This window comes from Dendropsophus ebraccatus, chromosome 5 (assembly GCF_027789765.1).
Source record: "Dendropsophus ebraccatus isolate aDenEbr1 chromosome 5, aDenEbr1.pat, whole genome shotgun sequence".
NCBI classification, from domain to species: Eukaryota; Metazoa; Chordata; class Amphibia; order Anura; family Hylidae; genus Dendropsophus; species Dendropsophus ebraccatus.
In genome coordinates this window covers 149009569-149034187 of record NC_091458.1, presented here as the reverse complement: position 1 = coordinate 149034187, position 24619 = coordinate 149009569, and the positions used below count along the sequence as shown (strand labels likewise).

General features: G+C 45.7%; 1 protein-coding gene and 1 long non-coding RNA gene across 4 annotated transcripts; one reads left to right on the top strand and one right to left on the bottom strand.

The window, feature by feature from the left end:
* On the bottom strand, nucleotides 1-22193 carry LOC138793199 (uncharacterized). The gene is made up of 3 exons (XR_011363229.1): nucleotides 21982-22193; nucleotides 1566-1635; nucleotides 1-64 (listed from the first exon to the last, which is right to left on the bottom strand). It is a non-coding gene; the product is annotated as an uncharacterized lncRNA (long non-coding RNA).
* On the top strand, nucleotides 954-9815 carry PTAFR (platelet activating factor receptor). 3 transcript variants are annotated; one of them, XM_069971596.1, is made up of 3 exons: nucleotides 954-1105; nucleotides 7608-8630; nucleotides 9399-9815. In XM_069971596.1, exons 2-3 carry the CDS (start codon nucleotides 7661-7663, stop codon nucleotides 9473-9475), a joined length of 1047 nt encoding a protein of 348 aa, XP_069827697.1. In that variant the 5' UTR covers nucleotides 954-1105; nucleotides 7608-7660; the 3' UTR covers nucleotides 9476-9815. The 3 variants fall into 3 exon arrangements, with proteins under 3 accessions (XP_069827697.1, XP_069827696.1, XP_069827694.1); XM_069971595.1 differs by having other exon boundaries at nucleotides 7608-8752; nucleotides 9399-9490; XM_069971593.1 differs by having other exon boundaries at nucleotides 7608-9484.
* Nucleotides 22194-24619: the final 2426 nt, after the last annotated feature.

Below are 24619 nucleotides of genomic sequence, written 5' to 3'. Positions count from 1 at the left end.
CTTCAAAATAACTCAGCACACAGCCATTGATGTCTAAACTCCTGGCAACAAAAGTTCCATTTACCTGTGTCCGTGACAGAAGTGGTGCCTGTCAATAATCAATTTCCATTGCGGCCAGAGTGGTAGTAGACCATAGATGCAATTAATTATGTAATAATTTAGCATTGACCAACCTAAGCAAGTTGAATAGAGCTTACAAAAGTGGAGATTGATAGGTTCCACCACACCTCTGGTTTCTTCTGTTAACCCTAGCCAGGCTGCAGATGGTTTAGTGATGGACAGTTGCCTTCTCCACTTATCTCCCTTCCCTGTCAGTCTGTTCTGTGTGGACTGGATGTCAGAGGGCTGGTCCAATCACACCCTGGACCAGAACTCTTGCATCTCATAAGAAGTCCACTTGTTCTCTTGTACATTGCTTGTAATAGTACCTTGAGATGGCGTTTGGTATTGGATTGGTATTTACTTGGTATTCTGACGTCTTTGCCTTTCCTTTTTACCTCTGTTTTTACACTGTTCTTGACTCTAGTTTGAGCTGTATCTGTCTGTCTATTCTTTATTGTGTTTGTCTGTCTGGTCTCAGTCTGTGTTTCACTTACCCAGTGTAGGGACCTTCACCCAGTTGTCACCAACCGCCTAGGGTTGGGCTAGCAAGTAGGCAGTAACAGTCTTGGGAGGGGGGGGGTCTAGCACTTGGGCTTACACTGTCTGTCCCTGTATTCCATCCAGGTCCCAGCTTCCCTTACGGTCATCCAATTCCTTTTTTTTTTTTTATAAACATGACTTTTAACTCTATAACCCCTCCGGGCAAATATTTGCAGAACCTGTTCATGGTGAGATTGCTTTGCTCTCTTTCACTCTTGTGAAAACCCCCGATTTATGAAATGCTCCACTTCTGTTTTTTTTTTTTTAACTCAACATTGCAGGCTTCCTGTTCAATGTCATTTCCTAATACATTCAATTCAACATTTTCAAAGTAGTAGTTTGAGGATAAATGGCAGCGGAATGACCAGAAAAAGGACAACAGACATCACTCAAATCAGTACAGTAGAAACAAAGGCTTACAGGACAAAACAACTTCAGTAAACTGCAGTCAGTCAAGGATAAGGTAATACTTTAACTGGTATTAACAGTGGCTTCCTAGAGCTCATTTTAAAGAAATAGACTAATTTTATGTACAGTTGTGGTACTTGAATTTATCTTTTTCTCACAGATTTTTTACACAGAGAATTCCCCCTATATTTGAATAGGTCCACTGTTCTACTTTGCTTTTGCATTGATTGTATAGATTTTCATAATTTTTTCATATTATAGAAAACATACAAAAATACAATAGACATGGTCTAATAGTTGTAAATGTTGCTAGTAAATATCCTAACAATTTCCATTGCTGCACCAGTGATTGGAGTAACTTAAGATTTATTTAAATATTTTTCTTAAGGGTGCGTTCACATGTAATGAGTTTGGAGCGGATTTCGCACTGCATTATTATAGCGGATACCTGTGTTAAAATGTAGTGGCAGCTTTCTTTAACTACTGTACTTCTATAATAGAGACAACATGCTTACCTGCTACTGTTCCTCTGGCACGCTCCTGTCTGCTTCCTTAAGTCCTGGCTCACTGGTCTAAAGACCCTATCTAATGGCAGAAAGAAAGTATTTTAGTTATGTGTAGAGCGACTCTAGCTAGTATGGGGGAGTTATGATGTGTATACCAAATCGCATCTAGATAGAGTCCTTAAGACTTTGTAGCTGTTAGCCGTAGATCGCTAGCTAGCGAGCAGTGTCTGTTACCTTTCTGGACAGTGTGTCTTGAGCTTTATCACTGATCTAGTGTGTTCTGAAAATTTGGCAATACCTGTCTAGTACTTGTGGCCAGAGTACCTCTATGGTAAAACCAGACCTGACTACGGGCTCCTGCAGTATAACCCCAGGGATTGCACAATTGTGAATCCCAATATAGCCCAATATCTGGAAAATTATGAGTCGACTCACACATATTTTAAAACACTTTTTCACTGGTGTAATGTATAATTGAGCACTATTTTTGTACATAGTAAAATCAATAAAAGTTAAGTTTTAAAAACCCCCAAGGTTAATATAGGCATTTGGAGCTTGTCTCCACTTTTCTCTATGTCTTACACACATGGCGTTTTTTTTGTTTGTTCTCTCTTTTCTGCCATTTTTCAAAATGCAGCATGATGAGGGTTTCAAATTTTTTCTGCAAACAATGGCATTTTTACTCCCATAGACCTCAATGGGATCGTTCCATTTGTTTAAAAAACACCAATGCGTATGTCGATTGGCACCTTTTGTGGTCCAGCAACTAGGTCATATGATGACAGAGGGAAAAAAAAAGTTCAGCATGCAAAAACACCTCAACCACAAAAAAGATAATTCACACATAAAAACGCTAGAAAACAACTCAAATGCATGGGAAACGCCACGCACTGCTTGGTATTTTTTTTTTAAATGAAAAACGCCAAACAAAAAGAATGTGTAAGGGCACCCTCGGGGACAGGATGTGTAATCGGGGCACCCCAAGCTATTTTACAATATTGACATCTCATTTTCATTAAGTATGAATAGCTTATTTAGCAAATGCCTACAGTGTTTTGTACAATCATGGAAAAAAACTAGATTCTTGTCTTGTTAGTTACCTTCATGAAAGAAACAAAAAAAAACAACAATATTGCACAACCCTTTTTATAACCACATCATGATCAACGTGATTTAGCTTTGAACAATCACAAGACAACAATGGTGGGAAACGTTTTAAGGGGTTCTTGTAAATGATGGCCAATTCTCTAAATAAGCAATCGCTATCTGATTGGTGGAGAGTCGGAAGCTGAAAGCTTTGTTTATTGTGTAGCGGCTGTGCTGGGTTATTAGGGGTTAAGTAACCTGATTCAGTCAATTCATATGCTTCTGTCTATTCATTCAGCCCAGAGCGTCTGGCAAACAGCTGATTGACGAGTGTGCCAGTACCCAACCAAACAGATATTGATGGCATATCCCAGCCTTAGGCCATTATTCCAAAGTGACAAAAAAGAACCCTTAAATTTTGCAGTTTTCATACTTAATTTTATGTCATAGGTCATGGTGCTTGTTCCAGTAAAAAGTGATCTTTTATCATCTGTGAATTGTGTTACCTGGGCGGGGCTTCACGGCCGCAGTACTACTAAGCCCTGATCACATCACATAATCGGCTAGTTCACTGACGTCGAGACACGTGATGGTGTTTCTGCAGTGTTTTTTTGCATATTTGATTTCCCAGGGGGCAATGTTCTAGAATACACTGACGTTGAGACACGTGATGGTGTCTCTGCGGTGTTTTGGTTGATCTCCCTGAGGTCAACCAGCGTCTTTTTGCATAATCGGCACATAGGCCCCACCCCCTTGCTGCCATTGGTATGGGCCGGCCTAGACCTTTAGGCTGCCCCGTTCCAATGGCCATTGAGGGGGCGGGCCTAGATGGCTAAGATGTCAGAGGGGTAGGGTCTACTGCACAGTTGTGGGTGGGGCTAAGTGGCGCGTCAGTCGAGAAGCCCCGCCCAGGTGGCACAATCCGCAGGTGATAAACAATTACTTTTTACTGGAACAAGCACCATGACGTATGATAAAAAATAAGGTACGAAAACTGCAAAATTTACCCTTTACACTTGTGTAGAGAAGTCATAATGCAAAAAGGCGGTGACAGCGTCACTTTAAGTTGTTCTATGAAACATATTTAAATGTTATAACAATTATGAAATATTAAGCCATTTAGTACTGAAAACTCTGGGGAGCATTTATCAAGAATGGCATACTTGTACGCCAGTCTTAGCTAAAGCCCCTCCCCCTTTCCCTAGCCAGAGGCGCACACCTTTTAGGTAAATCTGACGGGATCTGCATCTGAGTAGGTGTAGCTATCTGCCATTATTTACTCCTGCTAGTAAATTGAGTGCGGGAAGAGGCTGGTGTGGGCAGCTGGTGTACGCCACAAAGAATCTACACCCTTTCCGTGGCGTACGCCACCGGCCCAAGTTTCGTACATTTCCCCCTCTTTGTCAATTTAAGCATACAGGACCATCTTGCTGCACAGTAGTGTTCACCCATGAGTTACTTTCAATTAAGATGGACTGTATTAAAGGCAGTCCTACCAAACCAACCCCACCCCTGGAGAGGGCCGCGCATACATACCCGTTCCTGTGTTCCCACCGCAGAGATCTGGCCACAGGTCAACTGCACGCTCAATATGCAAATGAGTGGAGAGGAGTCCGATGGCCATAGGAAATCCCTGGAGCAGTGATTTCCTATGGCCATTGGACTCATCTCCGCTCATTTGCGCTTTGATGGGTTCACACTATGTATATTTGAGGCTGTATTTGTGAGGCTGTATAGCAACCAAAACCAGGAGTGGATTGAAAACACAGAAAGGCTATGTTCACACAATATTGAAATTGAGTGGATGGCCGTCATTTAATGGCAAATTTTTGCTGTTATTTTAAAACAACGGCTGTTATATTGAAATAATGGCAGTTATTTACCGTTATATGACGGCCATCCACTCAATTTCAACATTGTGTGAACAGAGCCTTTCTGTGTTTTCAATCCACTCCTGGTTTTGGTTGCTATGAGGACCTGACTTGAGGACCAAATACTGCCTGAAGTATACAGTGTGTGAACCCAGCTTGAGCACGCAGATGAGCTGCGGGCAGATCTTTGTGGCGGGACCAACATTGGGAGTGGGAAACGCAGGAGCGGGTATGTTTGCCGTGCTCTTTCCAGGGGTGGGGTGGGTTCCAGGTCTGGCTGCCCAAGGAGACAGGTTCCCTTTAAACAAAACTGAAAAGTAAAATTTCTATTAATTATACAGCATATTGATATGGATTTTATATGGATCGACCATATAATGGTATGACATACCTGGGGCCACTAGGGAACCATAATTTCTAGTGCTGCCAATAACTTGTACACAATATCATCACCAGCTATTTGCCTTGTTTATCAGCCATCATTACTAGACACAGTTAATTTCATCAGAATGACAGTTATTTATTATTATTATTATTTATTTATAAAGCGCCCTTAGTTCCAGAGCGCTATACAATAGATAGGCAACAGGCAGGAACAATACAAGATCAGAAAACATTACATGAAGGCAAAAGACAGACTGGTACATGGGGGAAAAGGACCCTGCCCGCGAGGGCTCACAATCTATGGGGTATAGGGAGAGAAACAGGAGGTAAAGTGCAGCCATTCAAGTGTGATGCAGAGTTATTGTAGGTTGTAGCCTTGTTTGAAGAGATGGGTTTTCAGGTTACTTTTGAAGGACTTGATGGTGGATGAGAGACGGATGTGTCCGGGTAGCGAGTTCCAGAGTATGGGGGAGGCTCGGGCAAAGTCTTGGAGGCGGTTGTGCGAGGTACGAACAAGGGGGGAGCGGAGACGGAGGTCACTGGAGGATCGAAGGTTGCGTGAGGGACGGTAGCGGGATATCAGGTCAGAGATATACGGAGGGGACAGGTTGTGGATTGCCTTGTATGTCATGGTCAACAATTTAAAGTCAATACGTTGGGCAATGGGGAGCCAGTGGAGGGATTGGCAGAGGGGAGAGGCTGAGGCAAAGCGAGGGGAAAGGTGGATTAGTCGGGCAGCAGAGTTAAGGATAGACTGGAGGGGATCAAGGGAGTTAGCTGGAAGGCCAGAGAGGAGGATGTTACAGTAGTCCAAGCGGGAGATAATGAGAGCATGGACCAGCAGTTTGGTGGAGTCAGGGGTGAGGAAAGAGCGGATTCTGGAAATGTTTTTGAGGTGAAGGCGGCAGGAGGTGGTCAGGGCCTGAATATGTCGTTTAAAGGACAGGGCAGAGTCAAAGGTGACGCCAAGGCAGCGGACTTGGGGGACAGGGGACAGAGTACAGCCATTGATAGTGATTGACAGATTAGAAGGCGGGGTGGAGCGAGATGGGGGAAAGATGATAAGTTCTGTTTTGTCCATGTTGAGTTTTAGAAAGCGGAAGGAGGATATGGCCGATAGACACTCTGGAATCCTGGATAGCAAAGAGGTGACATCCGGACCAGAGAGGTAGATCTGAGTGTCATCGGCATAAAGATGGTACCTGAAGCCATGGGATTCTATGATATGTCTCAGGCCAGAGGTGTAGATGGAGAAGAGAAGAGGCCCGAGTACAGAGCCTTGGGGAACACCAACAGTAAGGGGACGAGGAGAGGAGGTGGTGTGGGAGTGGGAGACACTAAAAGTGCGGTTGGAGAGTTAAGAGGAGATCCAGGAGAGAGCTAGGCTAGTGACACCAAGGGATGAGAGGATTTGTAAGAGGAGAAAATGGTCAACTGTGTCGAAGGCAGAAGATAGGTCAAGGAGAAGGAGCACAGAGTAGTGGCGCGAGGTTTTGGCAGTCAGCAGGTCATTAGCCACTTTGGTGAGGGCAGTTTCTGTGAAGTGGTGGGAGCGGAAACCGGATTGCAGGGAGTCAAAAAGCGAGTTGGATGAAAAATGTGAGGAAAGTTCATGGTAGACATGTTGTTCCAGGAGTTTTGAGGCAAAGGGGAGAAGCGAGATGGGGCGGTAGCTGGATAAGGAGGTAGGTTCAAGGGATGGCTTTTTGAGGATGGGTGTGATGGTTGCATGTTTATATAGAGATGGGAAGATGCCAGAAGTTAGTGATAGATTGAAGAGATGGGTAAGTGCTGGGACAAGTGCTGAGGAGAGGTTGGGGATAAGGTGGGATGGAATAGGGTCAAGTGCGCAGGTGGTGAGGTGCGATGTGGAGAGTAGTTTGGAGAGATGTTCTTCTGTGATGGTGGAGAGGTGAGTTAGTGGGGACGGGCAGTAGACAGGCATTAGGGGGGGCTGAGGGGACTGTGAGTTGAAGCTTCCTCTGATGTCATCGATTTTCTGCTTGAAGAATGTGGCGAAGTCCTCAGCAGAGATGAGGGATGTGGGGGGTGGCAGTGGGGGGCGGAGAAGAGAGTTGAAGGTGTTAAACAGTTGCCTAGGGTTATGAGATAAGGAAGATATGGGGGAAGAAAAGTAATCCTGTTTAGCAGAGGTGAGGGCAGATTTGAACTCAAGGAGTGCTCGCCTGTATGTTTGGAAGTGTTCCTCAGAGTCAGTCTTCTTCCAGCGACGTTCAGCAGCTCTGGACACTCGCCTTAGTTGTTTGGTTAGGTCGGTGTGCCAGGGCTGTCTGTTCGTGCTTCGTGTTTTCTTTTTCGTGAGAGGGGCAACAGAGTCGAGGGCTGAGGTTATTGTGGAATTGTAGAAGGTTGCGGCTGTGTCAGTGTCGTTCAGAGAGTGTATGGTGGAGAGAGAGTTCTATTGTACCGGACAATTTTCTGCATACTTAGAGAGATTGAGTACATGATTTAGTATAATTCTTTACAATATCGCCATGACCAACGTCTGTGTGCTTAAAATAAAATTTCTGTTAACACTGTACAAACAATGTTGAGAAATATTCTATGGTGACATCGGAGAGATTAGTAGCTTCTCCTATTTGTTTCGACAGAAAACACTAAAAACGTATCTGTTTTATTGTTCTCCTTTAACAATCAGATCCAACGGATACACCCTATCCATTACTTATGATATACTTTTCTCTTTAAGGTACAGAGACAGAAGTCCCCTTGAAGGAGTCTTGAAATTTAAATGTACTAAGTATGTCTCTACAAGAGAACAACAGCAGCGATGATCCATGCGACGTGGATTCAGAATTCAGATACTCTCTCTTTACAGTATCATACAGCATCATTTTTGTCATCGGATTCATCGCCAACAGCTACGTGCTATGGGTTTTTGCCAAAGTTTATCCATCTAAGCGACTGAGTGAAATTAAAATATTCATGATAAATCTAACAGTCGCTGACCTCCTTTTTTTGGTGACGCTGCCTCTTTGGATTGTATACTACAACTATAGAGGGGACTGGATCATGCCGGACTTTCTGTGCAACGTGGCAGGATGTTTTTTTTTTATTAACACTTACTGCTCTGTTGCCTTTCTTGGTGTCATCAGTTATAACAGATGTCAGGCTGTTACACGACCTGTAGAGACTGCCCAGTCCACTGCCAGATGTAAAGCAATATGTATCTCGACGTGTGTATGGACACTTGTATTTTGTAGCTCTTTGTACTTTCTTATTTTTCCTGGTACCAACCAGATGCAGACCGCCGAAGGTCACAACTACACTCAATGTTTTGAAGGATACAATATTGAAAACAGAGATCCCGTGGCCGCCATTAACTTTTTCTTAATAGCTGCCTTCTTTTTTGTATTCCTCTTTATTTTAGTGTGCAATTTAGTGATTTTTAAGACTTTAGTCATGCAACCTGTGCAACCCAGAAAGAGCGCAGAAATGAAGCGCCGTGCTTTGTATATGGTCGGCACAGTTCTAGGTGTTTTTGTTATATGCTTTGTCCCGCATCACATTGTTCATGGACCCTGGACCCTGACAGTTTTGAGACTGTGGCATGAGAGAGACTGTAGATTTAGGCAAACCTTGAATGACGCTCATCAAATCACTTTGTGCCTCATGAGCACCAACTGCATGCTTGACCCCATCATCTACTGCTTTCTCACCAAGAAATTCAGAAAGCACCTGTCTGAACGCATTCAAAGCATGAAAAGAAGTCGTAAGTTTTCCAGAAATACCACTGAAACAAACATAGACGGTACACTTCCTCTCCAAGACAAGCACACAGCTGCATCTGACCTCTAGTATTTTGATTATGTCTAAGGTTTAAAAAGAGTTCACGTACGTCTGGTACAGACTTTTGACTTACCTAAAAACTATATCTGTATCTTAGGTTTTTAGTGGTCAAACAAGTGGGTAAATATATGAAGAATATTGTTATTAAAGGGGAACTCTGGCAAAATGTTTCTTTTAATCAACTTGTGTCAGAACGTTATATAGATGTGTAATTTACTTCTATGTAATAATCTCCAGTCTTCCAGTACTTATCAGCTGCTGTATGTCCAACAGTAAGGGATGTATTTCTCCCAGTCTGACACAGTGCTCTCTGCTGCTACCTCTGTCTTTGACAGGAACTGTCCTAAGCAGTAGTAATCCTTATAGAAAACCTGGACAGTTCCTGCACGACATAAAGCAGCTGATAAGTACTGCAAGATTTTTTAAATAGAAGTAAATTATAAATTTATATAAATTTCTAACACCAGTTCATTTGAAAAAAAAAAAATCAATGAAGCTGAAGCAAAATGTATGAATCTTTGTGTTTGCTAAGGCTTTTTGACTGTCAAATTGATAATATATAGGTCATAACATTTCCAAGCTTATTCTAATTTCAATGACAACTACATTTTTTAATTAAATGGCTAAGTATAGTTATTTTTAACTCTTTCATACATATATTTCCCTACACAATATTTTTCTGTGTCTTCAGGAGGAGATAAGCCCCAAGTGATGGAAGAGGTCCAGAAAATCAGTATAGCACCTATGGATACCGGAAGGAGGTCATGACGTTGGTCTTTTTATAACGTTTTGTTCTATTTATCAAGCCCTACATTTAGAAATGACCAAATGAGGACATTGTATCATTCAAAGTTGGGACCTGTTTCTTTCCTTGTTTTTCATAAATCTACAAAAACAGATTAATCCTATGGAAAGTACCTTTCTCAGCTACAACCAAGGAACTCTAAAAAGTCTTATGTTTAAGACTACTTTCAGATGGATAATAAACTGCAGCATTAAAAGCCTTTATACCTGCAAAATTCATGTGGAGGCAATGGTGAAACAGTTCTGTATATATTTCTTATAATTATGTTATTTCTTCAAATGTTTAGTATGAATGCTTATAGTATTTCACACACCTTGAAATAAAAGAAAAATACTGCTTTGATTTTTTAAGTTAAAATGTGTTTGTATTTTTAATATAACGTGCTCTAATGAAGTCAGTGGAAAATTGGCGAGCAGGGCACACACTGTATAGAATAATGGCTGTACCTGATTAAGACCCTCCAGATAATGCCTGCTCAGTATTTACGACCTGCTTTTTAAAAATACGGCCATTTTTCTTTTTTATCTGTTCACACATTGTTTTATTTTCATTTAAAAATTAACATTGTATTGAGATTTTATTTTACATGTGCTAATATGCAGCCAAGTATGGCCACATACAAGCGGCGATCAGTGGTCTTAGCATTCGCTTGCAGTGCCTTTACATGGCACGACTAATGAAGCGGCCAGGCTGCATGAACGATACATCTCATAATAATTATTTCACGTGCTTCAAAGATTATTCAGATGTGAGTGTGTGCTCGTTCATTGGCTGATCGCTGACCCTTTTACACAGGTCGATTATCAAGTAATGCTGCGTATACACGGAACAATTATCGTTTGAATTTTCACAATAACGATCGCATTTGAGCGATAATCGTTCCGTGTAAACACAGCAAACGATCAAGCGATGAGCGATAAATCGTTCATTTTAATCTTATAACATGTTCTCAAATCGTCGTTCGTTGTTCGCTAAAAATTCACAGATCGCTTCGTCTTTCAAAGATTCACCCTATGGGCTTAAGCGATCTTAAAAACGATCACAAATAACGATTTTTCTAACGATTTATTCGTCTAAACGCTGATCGTTATAAAAAGCAAATCATTGCTTCAAAATCGTTAAACGATCGATTGGCCGAATTGTCGCTTCGTGTAAACGCAGCATTACTGAGCGTTCCTATGACAGCTCGTTAGCAATAATCGGCCTTGGTAAAAGGGCCTTTAGGTTTACATTCACATTGCAGCGGATTCCACAGCGAAACTCACAGGACCTGGTACATCATGGCGCCGCTAGATGGGTTCAGAGACCACGCAGCTCCTAGCTGCTATCAGCCAACATGGCAATTGCTGTACCTGGCTAATAAGCCATTTAAATGCTGCTGTTAAAACTGAAAGTGGCACTTAGGTGGCTATAAACATGCCTCCCATGGTGTCTTGTGGCAGGATCGACCCCCCCCCCCCCGCGCGTGGTGCGATCACGGAGGGGCAATTCCTGCTTCTGCTTACAATGGCTTTACGATTACGATGTACTGCAATAATCTCTATGAGAGATCAGTGTAGTTATAATTGAAGTTGAACTAAAAGTTGCAGTAAAAAAAAAAGTTTTCATTAATAAAAAATGACATCCCATAATAATTTAAATCCCATTTTTCCCATTTTTTTAAAATAAGTAGGAAAAAACAAAAGTGCAAAAATGGAAATTGGCTTTGTCCTTACAGAGTTAAGGCCCTATTCCATGGAATGATTATCGGCCGATAATCGACCCGTGGAATAGAAGGCAACGATCAGCCGACATTGTTCATGTCGGCTGATCGTTGCAGTCGTTTGTCTTTCAACCATGCTGAAAAACAAACGACTGTGATAGCAGCGATCTTCTGCCATCACTCTGTGGAATAGGAGCGATCACCCGCAGCTCCCCACTGCCCCTCCCGTACTCACCAGCTCGCTGCCGCTGCATGCAATTGCGGTGGCAGCGAGCGGGGAACGAGGAGCAAACGAGCGCTGACAGTGCTTGCTTGCTCCTCAGTGTCGGCCCGTGGAATAAGGCCTTTAAAACAGGGGTCTCAAACTTGTGGCCCGCGGGCCAACTGCGGCCCTCGGGACACTAGTTTGAGGCCCCCACCTCAATGGTAATTTTACTGTAAGTGCGGCCCAGCCCCGGATTAAATGCCTGCCGCCCCGAATCTTTTTTTCCCTGGCATCTTGCGAGCCAGACACGGCTCTTTTGATGGACGCATTAGGCTCGCAGGTCGCCACGGCTGCCCCTCTGCCTCACACACCGTCCACCCGTCGTAGCGCCCGGATGTCCTTGTCCAATCAAATCAGCGCAGGGAGGGAGCGTTGGGCCGAAGCGGCTCCATGCTCCCTCCTTGCGCTGATTTGATTGGACAAGGACGTCCGGGTGCTACGTCAGGTGGGCGGTGTGTGAGGCTGACGCTGCTACCTGAGGTGAGGAGGCCGCGGCGCCCGGGATGTGGAGGCCGGTGGGGAGAAGGAGGAGGCCGGTGGGGAGAGGTAGGATGCCGAAGGGGAGAAGGGGGATGCCGGTGGGGAGAAGGGGGATGCCGGTGGGGAGAAGAAGGAGGCGGTGGGGAGAAGGAGGAGGCCGGAGAGGAGACATGGGGGAGGCCACAGGGGGGAGGGGAATAGACACTTGGCCTGCTGGTTCCTTGGAGGGGTACTCCGGGATGGGGGCCCCCAGCCTGGAGTACCCCTTTAATGCAAAAGATGTGTGTGTGTGGTGGGGGTCAGGCAGTGTGTGTGTGGGGGTCAGGCAGTGTGTGTGTGGTGGGGGTCAGGCAGTGTGTGTGTGTGTGGGGGGGGGGTCAGGCAGTGTGTGTGGTGGGGGTCAGGCAGTGTGTGTGTGTGGGGTGGGGGTCAGGCAGTGTGTGTGTGTGTGTGGGGGGGGGGGGGTCAGGCAGTGTGTGTGTGTGTGGGGTGGGGGTCAGGCAGTGTGTGTGTGTGGGGTGGGGGTCAGGCAGTGTGTGTGGGGTGGGGGTCAGGCAGTGTGTGTGGGGGGTGGGGGTCAGGCAGTGTGTGTGGGGGGTGGGGGTCAGGCAGTGTGTGGGGGGTGGGGGTCAGGCAGTGTGTGTGGGGTGGGGGTCAGGCAGTGTGTGTGTGTGTGGGGGGGGGTCAGGCAGTGTGGGTGGTGGGGGTCAGGCAGTGTGTGTGTGTGGGGTGGGGGTCAGGCAGTGTGTGTGTGTGTGGGGGGGGGGGGGGTCAGGCAGTGTGTGTGTGTGTGGGGTGGGGGTCAGGCAGTGTGTGTGTGTGGGGTGGGGGTCAGGCAGTGTGTGTGGGGTGGGGGTCAGGCAGTGTGTGTGGGGGGTGGGGGTCAGGCAGTGTGTGTGGGGGGTGGGGGTCAGGCAGTGTGTGTCGGGTGGGGGTCAGGCAGTGTGTGTGGGGTGGGGGTCAGGCAGTGTGTGTGGGGGTGGGGGTCAGGCAGTGTGTGTCGGGTGGGGGTCAGGCAGTGTGTGTGTGGGGTGGGGGTCAGGCAGTGTGTGTGTGGGGTGGGGGTCAGGCAGTGTGTGTGTGTGTGTGTGTGTGTTCCATTCATGTTCAGAAAGTTAAATGTTAAGGAACTGTCAGCAACTATATGTGGTTTTAACAGATGAAAAGATAAAAACATTTGATGACATTGGAATGTTTTTGTAAGCGCTTTTCTTGTGGAAAAAGTGATGCAGCCCAGCCTCACCCAGACTCTACCTCCAGCAGCCCCCGAGTAAATTGAGTTTGAGACCCCTGCTTTAAAAGTAATCGGTATTGCAGCAGATTTCACTGCGAAACTAATGCGGTATGTGTGAACATACCCTTACAGTGAAAACACATACAAAAACTTAAGTCCTACTCAGTATTTTGCCAAATACTCATTACATTTAAACTCATAGGGGGACATTTATTAAATCCGGCGTTTTTTACGCCGGACTTAAAAATGTCCCCGCATCTCCAGCGCTACGGGGATTTATGTAGAGGCCGACTGCCTCTACATAAATCCTGTGTGCTCTGGTGCGCACCGCCGAAAACCTACGCCAGCTGAGGACTGGAGTAGGTTTTCGGCTTATCCGTTCCGCCCCCTTCACACCCCCTCCCCGCCCCCCAGCGTACTCGTCGGAAAGTGCCGATTTGCGAATATTTGCGAATATGCTGGAATGGTTTCTCTTTAAGGCTATGTTCATACTAAGTAATAAAAAGAAGAAAGGTGTCCTCTTTATCTTTTGTAAATGACATCCATCATTAAAAAATTTTAACTGACCTCAATAGAATGCATTGATGTCAATGGATTCACGGCCGCCCAATGCACACAGTGCATTTTACGCGGACATCAAAATAATGATCATGACTGGAGATCACACAAAGCAAAATTGATCGGCAGTTGAATCCTGCAGGCTGGTCGCTCCGCGAAGAGGTTGGATACAGCCCAAGGACTACCTGGAAACTTGATTCATACGCAGATCAGTTTTGCTTCATATGAAGCGAAACAAAGCTGATTCGCTCTGTAAGGCTATGTTCACACGCTGTGAACATCCGGCCGTTCCGTGACCCCGGGTCGATCTTTCCGGCCGAGTGATCTTTCTGGCCGCGGAGCTCTGATGCGGGCACATCAGCGCGCGCCCGCACCAGAGCTTCCCATGGCCCACAGTGAAGCAAGCGGCCGGAGCCGCTTGCTTCACTGTGTGCACTGACAGGTCTTTCTGCGGCCGAAATTCACTTAATTCCGGCCGCAGAAAACTGATCTGTCAGTTTTTTCCAGCACCGCATGGGATCCCGGCCAGAGCGTATACGATGTTTGTACGCTCCGGCTGGGATCCCATTGAACATAAGGCTATGTTACAAACCGCAAAACTACGGCCGTAGTTTTGCAGCGAGAACTACGGCTGTAGTTTTACGTAGTGTGAACATAGCCTAACCATGACAATTATTCGTGGACGTCTTTTACAGACAAAGAAAGTTGATTTTTAGTTGTTCACACACATTTTTTCTTTTTCACCGTATTCTCACCGTTCTCTTTCACCGTATTTACTATTAAGTTATTTTGAACTAAAAATGAAGGACCTCATTTTTTGAACACAGTGGAAGAAAAGTAGTACTATCATAGCATGCACATGGGCCGACAGATTCACTTTAATGAGGTGCAAAGCTAGAGATATATCTACCACAAACAAACACCATGGTCGACACAAACTGAAAAGAGAACTGCTGTCTTCCCTTAGGTTAGAATGCACATAATAAACAATTACAAGGTATTCCTTATAAAAGATGTGGAAGCCCCTAATTGGTAACAGAATGAATGCCATCTATTGGCTGGCACCTACTATAGGTTCTGCAATGTTTATAAAGGTCTCTGGAGAAGGAAGAATATTACTACTCACTGGGAGCTGTGCTGCAGTAACCCAGAGGCACTGCTACACAATCTCCTTAGCCAAGGTCTCCAGTTCTGTGTGTTGTGTACATCTTGGTGCTGTGATTGTGCAGAACTGCTGATCAGCGGAGGTATATTAGCATCTGGACCTAGCATAAGATCAGTTTAATAGATCACAAGCAGCAATGCATAATTTATTTATGTAGCGCACACAGATTCCACAGCACTTCACCTATCTGTGTGTTTTTGGGTGTGAGAGGAAACCCACGCAAACACGGAAAGAACATACAAACTCTTTGCAGATGTTGCCCTTGGTCGGATTTGAACCTAGGACTCCAGCGCTGCAAGGCTACAGTGCTGTATCTTCAGCCCCCTCCCCTCCAGAATAATTGACAGCAGGAGGAAGCAGGGCATGAAGATACAGGACAGGAGAGCCGGTAGAGTGGGATGCTGGATCACAAGCAGCACGGAAGGTAAGTATACACTGCTTCTGATCTTGATATACATATCTGTGTTGTCAGTTCTCATGGCTGTACAAAGAATACAGGGATCGTTTATGCAGCCCGGAAGCTCGATTTTTTAGTGCTGTGTAGCGGAGAAGGTTAAAGTGTAACTGACATATTTTTTGCAGAAATCAGTAGTATAAGCGACTTAAAGGGGTAGTGCAGCGTTTAACATTTATTCAGTAAATAACACACACCAATTGCCACTGCCACTGCCAATTTTTCCTTTTTTTCTGTTGAATGTGTGGGGGGGGGGTGGCTACCTCCTGTTGGCCTGCACTTCACCCATGTCTCAAGGGTGCTATAAAAAGAGATCATTTGGTTCCTATCTGCCCAGTTGTAGGCTTATTCAGCCCAGGAGAGGCAATTGCTAGTGTGAAAATACTAGAGTAGGGACCATGTCTCGAGGACGCCTTAACATGGCGACATGGTACACTCTGTTTGATCAAATAGATTGCTAAGATCCTCACTTTTTAATATCTACAGAGGAGGTGTTTACCGTGTGTACGCTGGGAGAAGTATATACGATAAGCCCTTGCACCTGTGGGTTGCTGTTGCACCTTTTGTTTTTTTTATGTCTGTACTTAAGCCACAAGCAGCGTGCAACCTGCAGTGTGAACAGAGCATGCTGCCAATTTTTCCTTTTTTTCTCCTCTGTGCCCACTCACTCCTCTCAGCCCTCCCCTCTCAATAGAGCATAATGGACACAGAAATCCTGCTTCTTCTGATGTAAGGGAGGACCTAGGAGAACTGCTTTTTCAGTACAGAAGGAAACTCTTTTGGTAAATAAAACCTATAACAGAGTTTCTTAAAATCGCTTGTACTATAGATATTTATTGTTTTCAGACAAATGACCCTGAAATGACAGTTACGCTTTAAGACTGAGTGTAGACAGGGTAGAGTAGAGGCCCTTGTCTAATTAGTACAGTACCCTTCCAGGATTGTAGTGTAGCTACTTGAAAAAAGAAATCCTAGTACTCACATACATATATGGACTTTGCATAGATTCCTAGGTCTCTGTTTCTAGGTAGAGCTCCCACTGAAGATTCCCCCAAGAGGACAAAAGTTATCAGTAAGATAATTTGGCACTTAGAAACTCTGTCTTACTGGGGATCAGTCCCTCTTCTTCTCCTCTAAGGGGGGGTGGGGACTGTCCTGACTTAGAAGATCCTCGGCGTGGACAAGGGTTGTCCTAGTTCACGGTTACCCAACCTCTAAGAGCTTAGCAGTGCATACTGGTTGTCTCAGTCTCTCTCAAGGGAAACAGGTCTTCTCTCTCCTGACTGGAACTAAACTCCGCCCCTAGAATCCCTAACCTATATAGGGTCGTATGATAGGAAGAGAGAAGAGTAGAGAAAGAGAGTTTTGCACCTGTGATTGCATTTGGGCTGATGTGGTTCCCTGGAGCATTGTATACAGCTCCTGAGCAGCCCGTGGCACGTACCGGTAGCAGCTGCAGCAATGCTGTACACCAAAGAAAAAGAGGTTTTATTACCAGGGCACGCGACAGGCAGAGGTGGGGAGGTAGTCATCTGGGCGGTTCCCCATCAGTGTGTAGTCCCCTCTCTTTGCCTGTCAGCGTGCTCGGCAGGATGACAGGCAGGGGTGCATAGCAGGAGACATTATTACTATATGGAGGGCACAGCAGAAGGCATTATTACCATATAGGGGGCAAAGCAGGGGACATTATTACTATGTGGGGGTGTCATAGAAGGGGATATTATTGCTACATTTGGGATTCACATATGGGGGGCAACCAACATACGTACTCACTTTACTGCGCATGACACCAAACAGCAGAATTACTACAGTATACGACCCTATAGGTAGGAAAAAGGGAAGGAAGTTGAAGGAAAAGTGCAGAGCCTAAGATGTTTGTCTGGCAGGTTCTGAAGAGATCAATTGTAGCTGGAAGAAATCATACCGGCCGTCTGGGCCAGATGGAGAGGAAAAAGGAAAGTGACACCTCAGATCAAAGATGACGTCACTTGTGAGTCTGCATTACCTGCCCCCCCCACCTCACTGCCGTCCCAACGTACCTGTCTGGCCCTCGAAAACTATTTTAATTTCTCACGTGGCACCATAGTAAAATTAATTGCCCACCGCTGCCCTGAAGGCTATGTTCACAAGCTGTATAAACAAAACTACCTATGTCTAGAATTAAAGCAAATGTACCATTAGGAACATCGCTTTGGGTTCTAGAATCAAAGAAGACGCGTCATAGAGGGGAGTTCACCACATTAAGGGCCGACAGGCCTGTCCTTAGTGCTTCATGCAGGTGCGCGGGAACCAGGCAGTGGTTCGAAAACCATGATGGTACATTCACTTAAAGGATCATGATCATTAATTCCGGTCGTAGCTAATGTTAAAGGAGAAGTCTGGCAGCCTGCAGGGGGAGGGGGGAAATTGATTTCACATAACAACTTACCTCTCCCCGTGCCCGCCCGGCTCCGGGATCTTCACGTCACGACCTGGCTGATTGACTGGCCGCTCAGCCAGTCAGTGACTGGGGTGGGACGCTGAGCAGCAAGCCCATCAGCTTAGACGGGCATTTTTCCCCGAGTCGTGGCATCATCATTACAACTTGGGGGAAAATTACTTCTGACAGGGTCCAGTGGCCTTTCACTGCAGGCATGGGGGGAGGTAAGTTGTTAATTTAAAGCGACTCTGTACTCACAATCTGACCCCCTAAAACTACTTGTACCTTCGGATAGCTGCTTTTAATCGATCTGTCCTGCGGTCCATTTGGCAGGTGATGCAGTCATTGTCCTAAAAAACAACTTTTAAACTTGCAGCCCCGTGCCCAACGGGCGTGGCCTAGATTGTGTATGCATTAGGCTGGCACAACCTCGCTGTCCCTCCTCCCCACTCTCCTCATCTTTAGGAATGCTCCAGGCAGATTGTCTCCTATTCCTCAGCTGTGTGAATACTGAACATGAGCTGGATTGTTAATTACCTGTGCAATGTTCAGGCAGGAGTAAATGTTTCAGTGGCATTCCCAATGATGAAGAGGGTAAGGAGGAGGGACGGAGGGGTGGTGCAAAGTTAGGGCACAGATACTCCCATAGGGCACAGGGCTGCAAGTTTAAAAGTTGTTATTTAGGACAATAACTGCATCACCTGCCGAATAGACCCCAGGACAGATCTTGGATTAACCCTTTGAGGACCAGGCCCAAAATGACCCAGTGGACCGCGCAAATTTTGATCTTAGTGCTTTCGTTTTTCCCTCCTCCCCTTCTAAGAGCTCCAGCACTCTCAGTTTTCTATCTACAAGCCATGTAAGTGCTTGTTTGTTACAGGAATAGTTGTACTGTGTAATGGCGTCATTCATTTTACCATAACATGTATGATGGAATTCCAATAATATTATTTATGAAGATATAAATAGGTGAAATCGTAAGAAAGAATGCAATATGGTAACGTTTGGGGGGTTCCTGTGTCTACGTAATGCACTATATGGTAACAGCGACATGACACTATTATTCTATAGGTCAGTCCGAACACAACCATATGCAGGTTACACAGATTCTCTAATGTTATATATATATTTTTTTATGAAATCCTTTTTTTTGGCAATTAAATATTAATAAAATGGGCCTATTGTGACGCTTATAACGGTTTTATTTTTTCACCTATGGGGCTGTATGGGGTGTCATTTTTTCCGCCATGATCTCTAGTTTTTATTAATACCATATTTGTGAAGATCGGACGTTTTGATCACTTTTTATTGATTTTTTTTAATATATAATGTAACATAAAATCGGTAATCTGCGCACTTTTTTCCCTCTTTTCGTGTACGCCGTTTACCGGTCGCAATGACGCTTGTTATATTTTAATAGATCGGACAATTACGCACGCTATGGTATATTATATGTTTATCTATTTATTCATTTTTATATGTTTTATTTATATAATGGGAAAGGGGGGTGATTTAGACTTTTATTGGGGGAGGGGTTTTGGGGTAGTGTAATAGTGTTTTGAACTTTTTTTTTTTTACACTTTTGAAGTCCCTTTGGGGGACTTCTACATACACTACTTTGATTTCTACACTGATGAATGCTATGCCATAGGCATAGCATTGATCAGTGTTATCGGCGCTCTGCTCATTGAGCCTGCCTGTGCAGGCTCAGTGTAGCAGATGGCCGATCGGACCGCACGGAGGCAGGTGAGAGACCTCCGGCAGTCCGTTTCAACGATCGGGACCCCCGCAGTCACACTGCGGGGGTCCCGATCGGTAAGTGACAGGGGACTCCCCCTGTCACTTACACTTAAACGCTGCGGTCGCGCCGCGATCGCGGCGTTTAAGGGGTTAATGGCACGCGGCAGCGCGATCGCTGCAGCGTGTCATTACCGGGGAGGTCCCGGCTGCTCACTGCAGCCGGCCCCCACCTCCTATGAAGCGCGCTCCGCTCCGGAGCGCGCTTCATAGCGGGAATAACACCCATGACGTAAGGTTACGTCATGGGTCGTCTGGGGACAGACTTCCATGACGTAACCCTACGTCCAGGGTCGTCTAGGGGTTAAAAGCAGCTATCCGAAGGTACAAGTGGTTTGGTGGGGGTTAGATTGTGGGTACAGAGTCGCTTTAAATCAATTTCTTCCCCCCCCTGCAGGCTTGTAGAAAATGCTGTACTTCTCCTTTAAATAACTGTTCACGGGGAACGGCTGTTGTTTTTACAGCTTGTGGACATACCCTATGGGTGCGTTTACACTGAAAGATTTATCTGACAGATATTTTAAGCCAAAGTCAGGAATGTGAAAAGAGGAGAAATCTCAGTCTTTCCTTTATGACCTGTTCCCTGTTTATAGTCTGTTCCTGGCTTTGGCCACATATCTGTGTGTAAAAGAACCCTTAGGAAAGTCCACCCTTAGGCTACGTTCACACGTAGCAAAACTAGCCGAATTCCGCTTGCCTCCCTCTCATAATGGGAGTCTGCTGCTGCTCTTCCTGCGCTGAAGAATGAACTCATTCATTCTTCAGCGTGGATAGACGCTGTGAGAACAGCAGCGCGTGCCTCCCATAGACTCCCATTGTGAGAGGGAGGCTAACGGCATTCCGCGTCGGAATTCCGCTAGTTTTGCTACGTGAACGTAGCCTAAGGCTGCATTCACACATTCCCTGTTCCATGTGGAACACGGACGTGGAATGCCTGTAACAGACTTCTCACCCCGCCTGGGCAGCATCTGTGATAAGATGCTGGGAGCGGGGGAACTGTACAGATATGCGCCGAGTAGGGATGGTCCGAACCCGCCGAGGTTCAGGTTCGGCTGAACCCGAACGCTCGGCATCGGATTACCGCTGTCTGCCCGCTCCGTGCAGCGGGCGGATACAGTGGGAGGACCGACTGGAAAACTGGGATACAGCCTATGGCTATATCCCAGTTTTCCAGGCATTCCTCCCACTGGATCCGCCCGCTGCACGGAGCGGGCAGACAGCGGTAATCATTGCGGATGGTTCGGGTTCGTACGAACTCGGTTCGGACCATCCCTAGCGCCGAGCTGTAATGAATCAGCCGCAAGGCTTTGTCATTACAGCGCGGCGAATATCTGTACAGTTCTGCCGCTCCCAGCATCTTTATCACAGATGCTGCTCGGGCGGGTGGAGAGTCCGTTACAGGCATTCCACGTCCGCGTTCCGGACGGAACACGGAACGTGTGAATGCAGCCTCAGCCCATGCGACTGCACCGACCGATAACATCCATTCCAGCACAGTATGCTTGGTCAGTATTTTGCACCAGGATTGGATTGAAAACACAGAAGGCTATGTTCACACACAAATTTAACGGATGGCGGTCATTTAACTGCAAATAATGGCCGTTGTTTTGAAATAACTAAATTTCAACAGTGTGTGAACATAGCCTGTTTCCAATCCACTCCTGGTTTTGGTTGCAGAAATAGTGACCAAACATAGTGCGGAAACATATGCTGCGTTTTCACGAAACGATAATTGGCCCGATCGTACGATTAACGATGTCTGAGCAACAGTTTTTTTTCCATAACGATCAGCGTTTAGACGGAACAATACATCGTACGTAAAAATCGTTTTGCGATCGCTTAAGCCTGTATCACACATTGGTTAAATCGGCGAACGACTGTTTACACGGAACGATCTGTGAATTCTTTGCGAATGACGATTTGAGAACATGTTGTAAGATCAAAATGAACGATCGTTTGATCGTTCGCTGCGTTTACACGTACGATTATCGTTCGAATTCGATCGTTATCGCACAAATTCGCGCGATAATCGTTACGTGTAAACGCAGCAATAGCCTGAGGCTACGTTCACACACTGTCCACACAAGGGCTGTTGTTTAACGCTATCTACAGCCGGAATTAATGATTAATGTGAACATAGCCCTAGAAGGAATCACTATAACACTATGTGTAAACAGACGGCCAGCTGGAGCCTAGTATTACCTCACCTCACACCCCTCACCTTTACTTTCCCGCCAACTACATAAGCAGAGCGCAGGAAACCTGCAGTACCAACCAGCGCCAGAGAGGGAGGCGTTCTCTCTCCTGGTTGGGTACGGCATTACGCTCGCTGACGTCATCACGCAACAGCAGGCGCCTCTCCCGCTCCTGGCGGAAGTACCTGTGTGGTAGTTACCTGGGGTAAGGTGGGAAGTCAATTCTTGCCGTTCTTGTGGTGACACCGGTGACCGGGACTGTGGTCTTCCGTTCTCTTCTCCACAAGGCAAGTAACTTGGGATAGAATGAAAGAAAATGGCGGTGGGGTGTCCGCATGTGCTTGTGTTTATGCTGCTCGGGCCCCGCCTCCTCTGAGCGCACAAAGTTCGGGCCTGAGGTAACGAGCGTCCCGCTGCTCTGCTGTGTGTGACCCGCTGGTCGGGATCAGTAAGCTGGGACCGTGCAGGGCTCGTGCTTCTCGCGTTCTTTGTTAGGATTCCCGTTGTTCTCTGTTGGTCCTTATCCACACTGTAGTCTATGGCTCTTATGCTGCATAGTGAGGAGCAGTGATTGAGGATAGAAGCCTCATAGACCCGGTGCTCAGTGTATAGGCAGGCATGGGGAACCTTCGGCCCTCCAGCTGTTGCCAAACTACAATTCCCATCATGCCTGGACAGCCAAAGCTTCGCTTTGGCTGTCCAGGCATGATGGGAATTGTAGTTTGGCAACAGCTGGAGGGCTGAAGGTTCCCCATCCCTGGTCTAGAGGGATCACTTGTTGATGGATTCACAGCAACTGAACCCATAAGGATGGAGAGCTGGCCCAGACCCCCCTCCCCTTGCTGCCCTACCAAATCTATGGCTGGGGTGATGCCTGCTGCCCAGGGCCGGCATTAGGGGGGGGCAAAGAGGGCAGTTGCCCAGGGCCCCCATCCCCCAGGGGCCCCCTACCCCAGTTACAGTGAGTGCAGTGCTGCCATGTAGACCCAGCTAGACGGTGACTTGTGGTACCTTCACACTACCAAATAGGTGCCGAAATTCTCCCTGTCCCATTGATTCAATAGGATTTTTCTTGCCATCCTCCCAAAGAATATTTTTGTGTTTGCACATGAGAAATCCCTATTGAATCAATGGGACAGGCGGAATTTCAAGCGGAGTCCAAGGTGCAAACTCCGCTTGAATTTCGGCGCCTATTCCGTAGTTGAGCAGTGCCAAAGACTGGACATCTACTCAAAATATTACTATATTTTTTTTCAACTAACAAATCTTGGTTTTAATAAAGGTTATTTTTAGCTGAATAAACCGAATCAGGAAAAAAGGATGTATTTATATTCTAGGTCTTTTTTTTTTTTTCTTAACCCCAGGTGACCTAGGACATACCGTCCCCAGACGACCCTGCGCGTATTGGTACGTCCTGTGCTATAAAGCGCGCTCCGGAGCGGTGGGGAGGTGGGGGCAGTGAGCAGCCCGGCCCTCACTGTTAATGACTGGCTGCAGCGATCGCACTGCAGCGTGTCATTAACCCCTTAAACGCCACGATCGCGGCGTGTGTTGTCCCCTGTCACTTACTAATCGATCGCTGTATTGGGCCGCCGGAGGTCTCTTACCCTCCTCCGTGCGGTCCGATCGGTCATCTGCTCATTGAGTCTGCTAAAGGCAGGCTCAATGAGCAGAACACCTGTATCACTGATGAATGCTATGCCTATGGGCCCTTTTACACAGATTATCTGCCAAAGATTTGAAGCCAAAGCCAGGACTGGATTTGAAAAGAGGAGAAATCTCAGGCTTTCCTGTATGACCTGGTTTTGGCTTCAAATCTTTGGCAGATAATCTGTCAGATAATCTTCCTGTGTAAAAGGGCCCTAAGGCATAGCATTATACAGTGTCTGCAATCTAATGATTGCAGGTAAAAGTTCCCCAGGGGGACTTAAAATGTGTAGTAAAAATGTTTTTATAAATACCCCAATAAAAGTTAAAATCACCCCGTTTTCCTATTATATAAATAAAACATATAAAAAGAAATAAACATATTAAATATCCTAGCGTGGGTAATTGTCCGATCTATTAATATATAACAATCGTCATCGCGAATGGCGTAAACGAAAAGAGGGGAAAAAGGGCCAGGATTACCGTTTTTTTGTTTATGTTATATATTAAAAAATGAGCAAAATGTCCGATCTACACAAATATGGTATTAATAAAAATTAGAGTCGAGAGGACCGAGTACAGGACTCTTCTGGCTCAGTGAGTCGCGGCCCCTGGGTCCCCCCCCTTCTTCCCCCTCCTGCTGCACCTTTGCTTGTCCCCCCCCCCCTTTTTCTTTCCCCTGTTCTTTATCTCTTTCAACAACTACTCCTCGGTCATGGTCCGAGTGGTAGTCCTCTTTCTCATTCTTCATACCCTTTAAAAGGTTACCCCGCGTTGTGGGTTGTGTAATGCACTTGGTATATGTACCACAAACAACTGTTGTTGCTGTTTGTGTGTCTGAGTGTTTTCATGGTTGTACCATTCTCTTCTTTGAGTGTGTGTGCACTGTTTTTTTTTTTACAAAAATTTGAAAATCCTTAATAAAATTGAGAATTAAAAAACAAAACAAAACTAGACATCATGGTGCAAAAAATTACACCCCATACAGCCCCATAGGTAAAAAACTAAAACCGTTAGAAGAGTCATAATAGGGCCACTTTACTATAATATAATTTAATATAAAATAATCATTTGCAAGAAAAAAGGATTTAAAAAAAAAAGTATAACAATAAAAAAATCTGTGTAAACCTGCATGTAGTTGTGTTCGTGCTGACCTATAGAATAATGGTATCATGTCGCTTTTACCATTAA

Bases quoted from the DNA above. Each gene is read 5' to 3' on its own strand.
- PTAFR (XM_069971595.1), top strand. From the start codon at position 7,661: ATGTCTCTACAAGAGAACAACAGCAGCGATGATCCATGCGACGTGGAT.